Below are 12369 nucleotides of genomic sequence, written 5' to 3'. Positions count from 1 at the left end.
TTCCTTTTATATTATGTATCATGTTATACACTTCAGATACCTACATAATATATAGACAGTATATTAGTCGTGGCACAGGCAGTTCCTAGCGATTACTTCTGTTCTTTTACTTATTGCTGCAACTCTTAGGCTAATCACCTCTAATATAGCAGTTGCGTTTATTAGCTCAAACGACATATTCAGGTTCCCACCTACGAGTATACATCCTGGTTGCGTATAAATAGTAATCGGTGTATTGTAACAACCATCTTCACCCCATACAATCATAACATACTCATCCTCGCTTTCATAACTAAACGAAACTTCATTAGATATTTGAACTGTATAACAACTGCCTGTGCCTATATCGATATTGACTGATGGTCGTCATGTACAGCCTGTACTTGTATAACCGTATAATGTCTGACATTGGATCATGACTATTTGCATGAGAAATATCACGGTTGTATATACCTTTTTATGCATTTCTTAATCTGATCTATAGATAATGTTAAACTATAGTTCGTAATTTCGTTAATATCTACAATGAGACTCAGTGATGTTTCATCTCTTATTTATATTTCATATTTTGCAACACGGTTGTCAATAAATTCATATACTTGCAACACATAGACACTTCATATGCTTGAATGTATTGCCTACACAAAACCACAAGTTTGCTGAGTTTACCCAACAAAATCATGTACCATTCTTGAACGACGTATTTCGTGTCCTGTTTTGAAGTTGGAGGGTATATAAAGACCGACAACTACGATGACTTGAGCTTAGTTAGAGTAGAAAAAAGTTTCAATTGCTGTGAGTATTTCAAAATTAGAGAATAGATAAATTTTGGCAGTATAAATAATCGAGGGATCTCCACATAATGAGAAATGATCTACATACCGCGTTGATTATTCTATAAATACCTGAATTCCAAGCAATATTGGAAAGTTGTTATCACAGTTTGGAATTTAGAACTAGTTATATGTATTTTATAAAAAATTGCAAGAAGTATTACTATAGAACAAACATGTTTCAATTTAATTGAAACAGCTTCTAGGTGAAAATCGAACTTGACCATCAATTGGCAAGCTAAGGACGAGAATTTGTTTGGTAACATGAGCGATATTCGTCTTTACGAGCTGAGTTTTAATTGGCGAATACTGTATCCTATGACGCCATACATAAACAATATAAAAGGACCGGTCGACTTTTAAATAACATGGACGAATTAAAATTTATTTGAAATAAAACTAGCGTCAACAGAGTAAGAATGGAAAATGCAGATGGGTTATACCGTAAAATCTGGAAATAAACGTCTCTATGGTAGTGTCCATTATTTGGGCAGTTGAAATACGTTGTTAGCAGGTTCTCGCCGATAAAAGGGCCATCACCGAAATCAATAATAGCATGAACCATAGATACCCTATAGATGTAGTTATCATGTACTTAGCAACAAGAGCTCTGTTGCTGCTGCTGTCTAGCTGCTCTTCCTAAATCAACACCACCCGATCTCCTGTTACCAGGCTGTCTGTTTCTGTTGGAAGACCCGCTGATGACTTCCTCCACCGGTAAGGCCCTTGCTACCTTGGTAAATATGTCAACGACCCCGTCGCCCGATTTGGCTGAACATTCGGCTGCAACCATTTTGTTGTCTTCTTGGTTCAATTCGTCGATATATTGGGACACCTCTCTCTCGTCGACCTCTCTGTTCTCCTCCAAATCTGCCTTGTTACCCACCAAGCAAATCACAATACCCTCTGGTGCCTGTTTCTTTAATTCCTTTATCCAGTCTTGCGCCTTGGTGAATGACGAACGGCTGGTTATGTCGTATACACACAATGCAGCATTGGCATTTCTATAGTACATTGGCGCAAGCGATTTGTAACGTTCCTGGCCAGCAGTATCCCATATCTCAAATTTGACAGTTGTATTGTTCTCTGGCAATGTGATTGATTGGGTCAAGAAGGCTGCCCCAATAGTGGACTCTCTCATATTATCAAACGTGTTCTTCACGAACCGATGGACTATTGATGATTTCCCAACTGCACTTTCCCCAAGGAGGACTAGTTTAAATTGGGCAAAACGATTGCTCGAGCTATTTGCCGAACCAGTAGTAGACATCCTAACTCACTAGTAACTATGTAATCTATCCCGATATAGAATATTTGATTCGATGCCGTAAAGACCCTAATTGCCTTCACTAATAATCTGCTGGCTGTGTGCTACATGGATCATTGCACGACGCTTTTGCGTCACTTTCGACTTACTAGCTACACTAATTGGAAATAGTTCAGTATATATTCACATTATTTACAAGATCGTAGACAATACTACACGTAGAACTGGCTAAGTCGGAGACAACTGAAAGATGGGTAAATTTTACAAAACCGTGTATACGTCCATGGCCAATTAAAGGCAAAAAAACGCAACTTTTCACCAGCTCACTTAGTTTTCTTCAATCTTGGCTAAGATTTCCTTATCGGTGTATAATAAGTATTCGTCTTCACCAACCTTGACTGGGTTACCACCGAAAGATGGTAATAAGACTTTGTCACCGGCCTTAACCGAAGTTGGGATCACAGTACCGGTAGTTGTGTTGGTGATACCTGGACCAGCAGCAATGACAGTAGCTTGGTTCAACTTTTCTTGGTTCTTTTCTGGGATGTAGATACCGGAAGCAGTCTTGGAGGCAGGCTTCAATCTTTGGACTAAGACTCTGTCGAATAATGGCTTTAAAGATTGTGCGCTTTTCAATAAGGAGGACTGTTTTGGAGTTAGTTATTTACTGCTGAAAATTCGTCAGTTGCGAACGTCGAACTAGTCGACCGCCCACCTACGTAGTTACTTACCATTTTGCTTGTAGACTGTTGTGTGGTTTCAATTATTTCAATTGCTTAATGCTACTGAATATATACTTCGGAAATTTGGTTCTGGTAGAAAGGAAAAGAATATTCTTCATTTTGTGTTTTGCACGCCTTATAATACTTCCAGACCTATACCGGCAGACTGGGCAATATTTCCTACATTTTGCAGCTATCAATATTACGATATATATTTAAAACCAGAACTAATCCAAGTATCTATCTAAAGGCTCACCTAATACGTTTTCAATGACACGTACAAGGCCATTTCTCACTTCTAATTCGACTTCTTCGTCATCATCTTCTAACAATTCGGCAATATATGGAATCAACGTAGGTAAGTAAGACAACCATTGTTCGCCCATCTTTTGGAAGATTGTTTTCAAAGTCCTAATGGTCCAGATCTTAGTGTTTGAGGTTGTAGATTCATTTTCGTTTGAGATGAACTCAATCAAGCCATGTACCAATTTTTCGTTGTACTCTTCGGACGAGACGTTAGAGATGAACGAGGAGACGCACTTGACGAGATACTTACCGATATTAGGTTCGATGTTCGACAATTGGTTCAACAATGGAGAACAAATGCTGTCGAATCTCAGTTGTTGCGACCAGTAGTCATCCTGGTCATATTTGAAGGATGATGTCAACGAGTTCAACAAAATTCTTCTCAAGTTGATATCAACGATATCACCGTTTGCAAATCTGTTCAAAATCGACGAAACTGGATCAATTAAGTAGGAGAAATATGAGGTGATGATGCTCTTCAATTTATCTTGTAATTTACTGAAAAATTTGAAGAATGCCAACAATCTCGACAACTCGGTGTTACCTGTTGCGTTAGAACCTTCGCCACTAACAGCCCATCTAACCAAGTTGGCAAATAATGGACGGAAACTTTTATCGTTCAACTTCATAACATAGCTGGCACCACAGGAGTGGAAAGAACTCTCTAATCTGTGAATGGTGTTGTTATCAAACTTATTATTTTCATCGAACGCATAATGTCTGAATTCGAAAGCTTGGATCAACCACTTCATAAATAAAGTCGATTGAGATGAAGCTGACTTCTTATCCATTCTTTCGATAGTTGATTGTAACACATTCAAGTATAACCCGAGGTTACCAGCATTATCATTTTGGTAAAACTTCTTGTTATTCCAGATATTACACAAGGATTTCAAAACTTGCGATAACTCCATATGCTCAACGATCAACTGCAACACGCTTGACCTCACAGTATTATCTACTGAGTCACTAGTTAAAATTGTGATGAAAATAGAATCTAAACTGGTAGTCATGAAAACGGGTATCTTTTTGATCAAGCAAGCGAGTAACAATATGATAGAAGCTTGCAAAAGTTTGGAACTTTCGTCTTCAGAAGCAGTAGTAGTTTTCCAGATGTTTAATGATGGAGGGACAATCTTTGGGAATAAACCAATGGCTTTAACACCTAAAACGTTAACAATACTAGTAATGGCATTTATAGAAGAAATAACGATTTCAGGTTGTTCACTCAATAATCCACTGTTTGATGTGATGATATTCAAAGAGTTAATTAAAGCTTCGGTATTACCTTGAGTTACCAATAAATGGGTAGAACCACCAAACTTATTAACAATGCTCGAAAAGGCATTCAAATAAGCTTGTTGTAATTCAATGTCCAAATTCTTTTTAATACCCTTGTTTAATACTGGTAACAATTTCTGGAGAATACTTTCTTCGATAACGTCATCAATATTATTAGCGTTCAACTCATTTTCGATCTTTCTACTTGCTAAAATAGCGAAGTTCTTAGCAATCTTGATCTCTAACGTGTTTGAAATTTGATCGCAATCTAAGGAATCGATGATTGAATCAATGAAATAATTTAATGGTAACAAGTCTAAGAAATTACCCAACAATGCATACAAGTTGTCAAGTAAAACATCATTCCTCGACACATTCGTAAAAGTATCTAAGCTAGACAAAATGAACGATGTAACTTTTCTGAAATAGTTCAAGAGGTCTGACTTGTCTTCTGCAGGTTTCTTTGGGTCCAATAAAATAAGAGCAATTTTTAATTTCAAAGATGGCAAGTTACTGAAATCATTTTGAGTATCTGAGTCTAATACCTTATCAATAAAATTCAACAATTGACTTTTGAAAGTTAGCAAGCCGCTTTTCGATAAAGATAATATTGAAACTCCAAAAATAGATCTCGAACTCAAAGCATTAAATTCGTCACTATTTGGTTCTAATTGAGCGTTTGGAATTTGATTCCATAACTGGTAAAACTTCTCTACTCCTTCTAATTGTTCCTGAGCTGAAAAATTCTTCAAGAAGGCAGAAGTAAATTCCAATATCGAAATACTTTCATGGGCTTTATTCCTTGTTATGTTATTAGAGTACTGTTGGCCCATTAAAAACAAAATAATGTGTAAAGAATGCTTGTAACTCAAAGTTTTAGTCAATGATGTGAATAATTTAACACGACGATGTCTTGGAATATGTTGAAAAGCAGCAACAAAACTAGTTAATAGAAATTCAATTTCATAACTTAAACTGGATGAGCCATTTGCAGCCAATGCCGGGATCACCTTTGCGATAGTTTGTTGGAGTGCAGAACTAGAGAATTCATCATCTTGTCTAACTGTATGAGCACCCATAAAAGTGAAGATGGGCATAACAGAATGTAAAATTATCTCAGGTGCAAGAGCTGCTAATTCAGCTATAACTAGTAACAACCTGTTTTGAACTTGAGGAGATTGAGATAATCTAATTGAGTTAACAATCAAATCAGCTCTCACGACATTAGAGTCAAATTTGAAACTATTTGACTTTGAATTGTCTTTCATCTGGACAATACTTAAAAGCATACACGAAGCCAAAGTTTCTTGGGCATATAAAATGGGCAAGTTACCATCATTTCCCAAATAATCCAAATCTGTTAAAATCCTGAACAAGTTTTGAAGTAAATCTGGTTTTGCTATATCTGAAGTCTTCTTTCTTAAATTGAATTCTAATAGATCTAAAACGATAGTCAATTTCTTCAAATGAGTAGCTGCGATGCTACTGATATCATCTCTGGCCATAGCTTGCTTAGTTGAATTAGATGACCTTCTTCTCCTCTTAACTATACCTTGTTCAGGGATTTGAGAAACAATTTGGACATTTCTTAAAACAGAAATAATTGTTTCATGATCCATATCTAACAACTGCAATACTTCTACAGGGTCGACTACCAAATTATCACTATCGTCGCCATCATTAATCAATAATTCAATCAACTTATTAACTAATTTGGCTCTCATATCAATCGAGGTAAAAGAAGTAAATACACTGCTTAATCTCTTACCAGCAGCAACTTGTAATTTGTTTGGAGCTTCAAGTGCTTTCAAGAGCCAATCAGCTTCCTTGTTTACATTCTTATCATTAGAGGATGTACCACCTACTAATCCAACTATTGCTTTTTCAACGTCGTTTTCGAAATCTATCTTTGAAGCCTTTGCTTGTTCAATCAAGTCATCTCTATTAGAAAAGTAATCGGTCAAATCTGTATCAATAAAAAAGAATCTATCGTCATTTCCACCATTAGAATTATTCTCGATACTAATTATATTCCATACTTTATACTTGAAGACAATTGGCCAAAATGGAAGAGTCCATTGATTTAAAATGAAAGTTTTCAAAAGTAGTTGACCAAATTTCTTTTGACCAGATTTTTGACTTTTAAATAAAACCTGGAAGAGCACGTAATTTAATCGAGATTTATCAATTACAGTGTCATCTAAAATTGACTTTGAATCCTCGATCAAAACATTTAACATTTCTAACCCATCCTGAGGTGGAACAATAGCACGCTTGCTAGGTTCTGTATTACCATAAATTTGATCTTCCATGAATAAAGAAGTTTTGACCTTTTTCTTATTACCATGAAATTTCAGAGTGGTATCTTTAACTACTCTTAACAACTCTGCGAATCCTGCTCTAACTGATTTGTTTGTATCGTACAACCCTAAGAGTAAAATAGGAGCAAGTAAGTATGTATCTATTTTATCTTCGGACAAGGACAATTCTTTCAATCTCAATTTAATGAAACGTAAAACTAAAAGTCTTATTGACAAAGGTACGGATGGTGTAAATGAAACTCTCAACATAAAGGAAATAGAAGCTTCAGGAGAAACAAAAATAGCCTTTGAGAATTTTGCAAGTATTAATTTTTGCGATTTAATATTAAACGAACGAGACTTTTCTGCAAATGCTTGAAATAACTTGGTAAACTCTTCATCTGATGATTTGTTTAAGAATGAAGTAGTAGATGTCTTGTAATTTTCTAAGCTATTACATACATCTGAAAAGTCAACATCAAGTACTGCCTGATCTTCTTCTTCTTCTTCTTCTTCGTCCTCTAATTCGATATCTGCATCGTGAATATTTTCAATATTAGAGTCACCTAAAGTAGTCATGAGTTGCATTTCTAACTGTGATATATCTAAGCCATCTTTATAATTCTGTAAAACTTTAACAAACAATTCTTTGTTTGTTCTTAACAAGGATTCAAAAGCTTCAATCAACTTCGCTCTTATAGCTTCATCCTGATTATTGTATGCATAATACAATAATTTGCTAGTCACAATCTTAAAAAAAGTTTCAGATTTGTCCACATTAATGAAGTCAAAAATCTTAAATGCATCGATTTGTGGTAAATTAGATGCAAAATAGACTACTAATAATTTATTGATTTTATAGCCCTCCTCAATTAAATTTTTCAACAAATCATCTTGAACCAACTTTGAGGCAGGTAAATTTTTAAAACAATCAACTTCAAAATTATCTTCATTGTAAAAATTCCATAATTGACCTAATACGATGACGGTTTGCTTGCGTGTATTAGAGTCGCATGCAGTTGGGTCTTGCAATATTGACTCCGTGAATGATTTAACTAAATCAGCGCTCAATGGAACAAGCGAACTAAGTACCGAAATTATCGAATAAGCGGTTAACATTATGTCATTGCGTAAAGTAGATGAAAACTTTGAACCTGCCAATAATAATTTTCCGACAACTTCCAAAATAACTGGTAAATAGGTTTCTCCGAACTGACCCAAATTATGAGTGAACGATGCAACTAACTGAACAGTATTTGCCAAATAAAAAACTAACTGTTCTTTAAAAACAGCATGGTTGTTTAACTGGTCCATCAAATACTTGGAATATAATTCGAAAAATTTAGCATCGTTGTGGAATGACTTCAAAATAGAACTAGAAGTAGGAGACTTCAACAAATCCTTGTACCCAACAACCCATTCAAAAATCTTTGGGAATTGATTCTTTGGAATGACATTCAAAATTTTGACGAAAACTGGGGAATTGTAAAACGGCAAACTTGTGAGTAATAGCATTTCTCCATTATGGATATTAATATAAAACCTTCTAATTAACCATTCAACTGCCTTGGTCGAAGGGGTTAATAAATAGTAAGGACTGACTAATGACAAGAAAACTTCAACGTTCTTATTTAATTGATCCAATGTATCTTGAGTTTGAACATTTCTATCCAAGTTAATAGTTGTTTCTGAAAACAAAGTCTGCTTAAATTTACTAAATCTAGAATCTATTTCAATAAGGTCTTCTAAACCCTCTAACCCAATTTGATATAAATAATCATAGTCCTGAGTTGATGCAATTTTGGGATCAAATATAAGTGACTTGGAATGTATCTTCGAACGAGATTTTCTATCCAAAGCCACAGAGGCTGTCTTCTCGTTTATTGACTTTAACTGTTGTGATAAACTCGACATGTCTCTTGCTGTAATCAAATGGCCAATATAGTTGATATCATCTACAAGTGAAAAAAAAAAATTATAGTGCAATAGGAATGAAGAAAAAGCGATGAGACACGTGACCGCATTTAAGTTGCAAAATATCGTTTATGTAAATCTAATTACCTAAATATGAACTATTAAATATATGAAACAGATGAATTAAATGTAGAGCAAGGTGCTAAACATATACCTGGAAAAGTCTATGCGACCCAGTACCAGATCTTTTCTGCCACGTTTTTCGGTACTCTATCAGGAGTATTATTGTCTTCTTCTTCGATCAAATCCAAGCCAGTAAATAAATCGACTTCTTCCAATGGTCTAATCCACCTGGTTACTCCGTTCACCGTACGATTATATATTTTGTGGCCAAAGTATAAGACTATGACGATTGGGAACGTGATGTATGCCGCAACAAAATCAGCTCCATTGAAATCAAAGAAAACTGCATATCCGTTAGTCAAAGTAACGAGACCGATAAAAATTATCACAAAATAGGCACCATATGGTTGTAAAATCGTTCTGTAAGTAACTCTATCTTGTAAGTTATGGTATTCTATGGCTTTTCTCCATCTCAAATAGGCCATTCCGACGGCAATCCAACTAATAAAACCAGAAATAGTAGCAATATTTGAGAACCAGGTGAAAACATTGGAAGAGGATGAGGAGCAGTTAAGGTAAGCAAGACATCCTACTGCCGAAGAAACTAAAACACAGTAGTAAGGAACTCCTAATTTGTTAACTTTAGCAAAGCAACTCGGAGCTAACCCTTTGACAGCCATGGAGTATAAGGATCTTGAGGCCGAATAACAGAAGGAATTACCAGCCGAAGCAGCAGAAGTCAAGATAACAGCATTTATAATATGGTTTAAAACTGGTATTCCAGCATTTTGGATACCAATAACAAAAGGAGAGGCCGAAGCATCACTACCGCCACTTAAAAGCCTATTGCTGTTGGAATTGACAATCACACCGATAACCAAGGTACCAAAAATGTAGAAAAAGCACAATCTGTAAATAAATCTGTTACAAGCTTTTGGAATATTTCTTCTTGGTTTTTGACATTCACCGCCAGCAATGGAAACCAATTCTGGGGAACAGATAAAAGCAAACCCTGATTTAATAATAGCGGTCCAAACGCCCAAGAATCTACCAGTATCCCCCCCTGTTAAATGCTGTTTGAAAGCACCACCATGTTCCCAGTATCTAAATCCCAATCTGTCATGGTTAGGTCCACCTCCGAAAAATAATACAACCCCTAAGATAATGAGCCCTGTGATGGCAATCAACTTTAACGAAGCAAAATAAAATTCTGCTTCCCCAAAATACTTTACTGAACTCATATTAAGCCCCACAATAACAGCCAAAAATATAGTTATCCAAACAGCAATATTAACGCTCGTGTTCCAATATTGTATGACAATTGCAGCAGCCGTGACTTCAGAAGCAATTAACATTGAGAAAGCATACCAATAATTGTAACCAATCGCAAACCCTAACGAGTCGTCGAAATAATCATTTACAAATGCTTGTGCCCCATTTCCAGGTAATGGCAAGAAAGTCGTCATTTCCCCAAGCATATTCATGACAAAGAATATCACTGCAGACATTATTACATAACTGATAAAGAGTGATGCAGCTCCGCATTGCGAAAGCGCACTACCGGTTCCAATGAATAAACCAGTACCTGCAAATGTTAGTAATTGGCCTCTGATGTAAAAATGAACATCTGGTGTATTTTACAACATACCTATGCATCCCCCCAAGGCAATCAATTGCACGTGTCTCAGCTTCAACCCTCTTTCCAAGGTCTTTTCGTCGAACGTTTCGTTCGAGTTTTCGGCCGATAATACCTTTCCGCTTTCGTCAATATTTACAATCTTCGAATTGGATATAGACAAATTCACATAAGAAGAGTCACTTCTGTAGATCCCAGGCTTCGAAGGTGACTTAACTGTGAATATATTTTTCATATCTTTAATTTCTTTCATTATGTCAGGTGTGAAATTATTTGACTGCGGCTCAAATATTTAAACTAATATATGTCAATGTTGAAATAAATTTGCTTCACAATCTATTATATATTTATAATATATCCTTGCAATACCCAAAACTTCTTAAACTTGAGAGGTTTAACACATATATATATAGTTATCTATCTATCTCAAACAAGTATGCATTGATAAACCATTCTGACGAAGCTATTGTTATAACTATTGAGATAAGGTTTGAACGAATTGTGGGGTGGCACTAGATATGAGATTACAAAATATCTCAGTGCAACATAATATCGCTTCGAAAAACAATGCATTCTCATAAAATGGATATCGCAAGCGACAAGCGACCACATTTATGGCAATTTATTATCACGGACTTTTTAATTGATTATGTAATGACACTTAAAAGTGCTGATATGGTTGATTGTTGCATTGGCGTTTCTCGTTATGCGTTAGATAGACATCGCCGTGTTCTCGTATTCGCTCATTTTACGTTCATTTACATTTGTTCTCACGCGTAAATAGGATTATCGTATGGCAAATGATGGGTTTATTGCGACGAAATGGAGGGGGAAGATATGGTTCAGAAAAAATAATAAAAAGTCCGTGCAATTAAGAGCAGCAGAAGTCAAGGCAAAATGAATAGGGCACGAAAAAAGATTGCGGGAAAGTGGGAAAGTGGGAAAGTGGGAAAGTGGGAAAGGCTTAATTAACGATTATTGCTTTTTATGCTGAAAAGATAAAAAAAATTGGTCCCTAGCAGGATCGAACTGCTGATCTTGGCGTTATTAGCACCACGCCTTAACCAACTGGGCCAAGGGACCGATTATTGAGAGTTTTCAAAATTACGTAGATCCAAATGATGGATTGCATAAGACTCGTTTCCCAGGTTACAACTTCGGCCACATCGCCCAATGACGATGTAAAGTGGACCAATGTTCACCTGATAATTGTCGCCTCTTAGTGCCACATGACACGCAAAAGATTTTGTGGCGGTTATTGACCGTGTGTCAATCTATCAGCCTCTATCGGTATTTACTCAAGTCTCTACAGGGACTACACAAAATCGTTTAGGAACTCATTTATTTGAATCGTAATATACCCGTAATATGACATTAACAACCTAACCAGCAACACACCGCTTATTTCTTCTTAGCAAATAATGGCTCACCTATGTTCTTACCTCTCAACTTGACCCCCAACGCTCTTTCCAACTTACCCAACAATTGTTGGTTTGGAACGGCTCTACCGGCTTCATAGTCGTTGATAACATTAGGCTTTTCGTTGATCTTGGTGGCCAAGTCCTTTTGTGTCAATTTCTTCTCTTGTCTGGCTTGTTGAATGGCCTTACCAACATTCATATCTAACTTCTTGGTAGGCACAACGTCGTCAACCGCATCTAATTTGGTCAATCTTTGTCCTTCAGGGTTGGACTTAGTGTTAGTACTACCGTACTTCTTTTCTGTTCCAACAACATTTCCTGATCTTCTAGCTGCATTCAATTCCGCTTGGGTTTTGGCAACATTTTGTCTTGGTCCACCACCACCAATTCTGGCTTTTTGTCCAATAATAGTAACTGAATCCCAATCTGACATTTTTCTTATTCTCTTATTAATTTCAATAATATATGTAGTATCTGTTAAAACAAATTATTCGATTTGAAACCTACAACTAAAATACTTCAAATGTTCGACTGATTCAACATTTGATCATGGTTATTAATTCGCA

At 36.0% G+C, this 12369-nt stretch overlaps 7 protein-coding genes and 1 non-coding gene across 8 annotated transcripts; 1 reads left to right on the top strand and 7 right to left on the bottom strand. All coding sequences in view use genetic code 12, as the record gives it.

Moving 5' to 3' along the window:
• Positions 1-63: 63 nt before the first annotated feature.
• On the bottom strand, positions 64-267 carry DEHA2B01166g (DEHA2B01166p; the record flags this gene model as incomplete). Its single annotated transcript, XM_457017.1, has 1 exon — positions 64-267. One exon carries the CDS (start codon positions 265-267, stop codon positions 64-66), a length of 204 nt encoding a protein of 67 aa, XP_457017.2.
• Positions 268-1428: 1161 nt separating this feature from the next.
• Positions 1429-2103, bottom strand: DEHA2B01144g (DEHA2B01144p; the record flags this gene model as incomplete). The annotated part of the gene is made up of 1 exon (XM_457015.1): positions 1429-2103. The coding sequence occupies one exon, from the start codon at positions 2101-2103 to the stop codon at positions 1429-1431; it is 675 nt and encodes a 224-aa protein (XP_457015.1).
• Positions 2104-2427: 324 nt separating this feature from the next.
• Positions 2428-2834, bottom strand: DEHA2B01122g (DEHA2B01122p; the record flags this gene model as incomplete). The annotated part of the gene is made up of 2 exons (XM_457014.1): positions 2428-2745; positions 2832-2834. 2 exons carry the CDS (start codon positions 2832-2834, stop codon positions 2428-2430), a joined length of 321 nt encoding a protein of 106 aa, XP_457014.1.
• A 215-nt stretch (positions 2835-3049) lies between these two features.
• Positions 3050-8623, bottom strand: DEHA2B01100g (DEHA2B01100p; the record flags this gene model as incomplete). Its single annotated transcript, XM_457013.1, has 1 exon — positions 3050-8623. One exon carries the CDS (start codon positions 8621-8623, stop codon positions 3050-3052), a length of 5574 nt encoding a protein of 1857 aa, XP_457013.2.
• A 224-nt stretch (positions 8624-8847) lies between these two features.
• Positions 8848-10635, bottom strand: DEHA2B01078g (DEHA2B01078p; the record flags this gene model as incomplete). The annotated part of the gene is made up of 2 exons (XM_457012.1): positions 8848-10331; positions 10395-10635. The coding sequence occupies 2 exons, from the start codon at positions 10633-10635 to the stop codon at positions 8848-8850; spliced, it is 1725 nt and encodes a 574-aa protein (XP_457012.2).
• Positions 10636-10949: 314 nt separating this feature from the next.
• On the top strand, positions 10950-11162 carry DEHA2B01056g (DEHA2B01056p; the record flags this gene model as incomplete). Its single annotated transcript, XM_002770006.1, has 1 exon — positions 10950-11162. The coding sequence occupies one exon, from the start codon at positions 10950-10952 to the stop codon at positions 11160-11162; it is 213 nt and encodes a 70-aa protein (XP_002770052.1).
• A 229-nt stretch (positions 11163-11391) lies between these two features.
• On the bottom strand, positions 11392-11465 carry DEHA2B01034r. Its single transcript has one exon. It is a non-coding gene; the product is annotated as a tRNA-Ile (tRNA).
• A 318-nt stretch (positions 11466-11783) lies between these two features.
• DEHA2B01012g (DEHA2B01012p) lies at positions 11784-12236 on the bottom strand (the record flags this gene model as incomplete). Its single annotated transcript, XM_457011.1, has 1 exon — positions 11784-12236. One exon carries the CDS (start codon positions 12234-12236, stop codon positions 11784-11786), a length of 453 nt encoding a protein of 150 aa, XP_457011.1.
• Positions 12237-12369: the final 133 nt, after the last annotated feature.

The sequence above is a fragment of the Debaryomyces hansenii genome (genome assembly GCF_000006445.2).
Source record: "Debaryomyces hansenii CBS767 chromosome B complete sequence".
Lineage (NCBI taxonomy): Eukaryota > Fungi > Ascomycota > Pichiomycetes > Serinales > Debaryomycetaceae > Debaryomyces > Debaryomyces hansenii.
The sequence above is the reverse complement of the archived record's forward strand: the minus strand, read 5'-3'. Positions and strand labels throughout refer to the sequence as shown.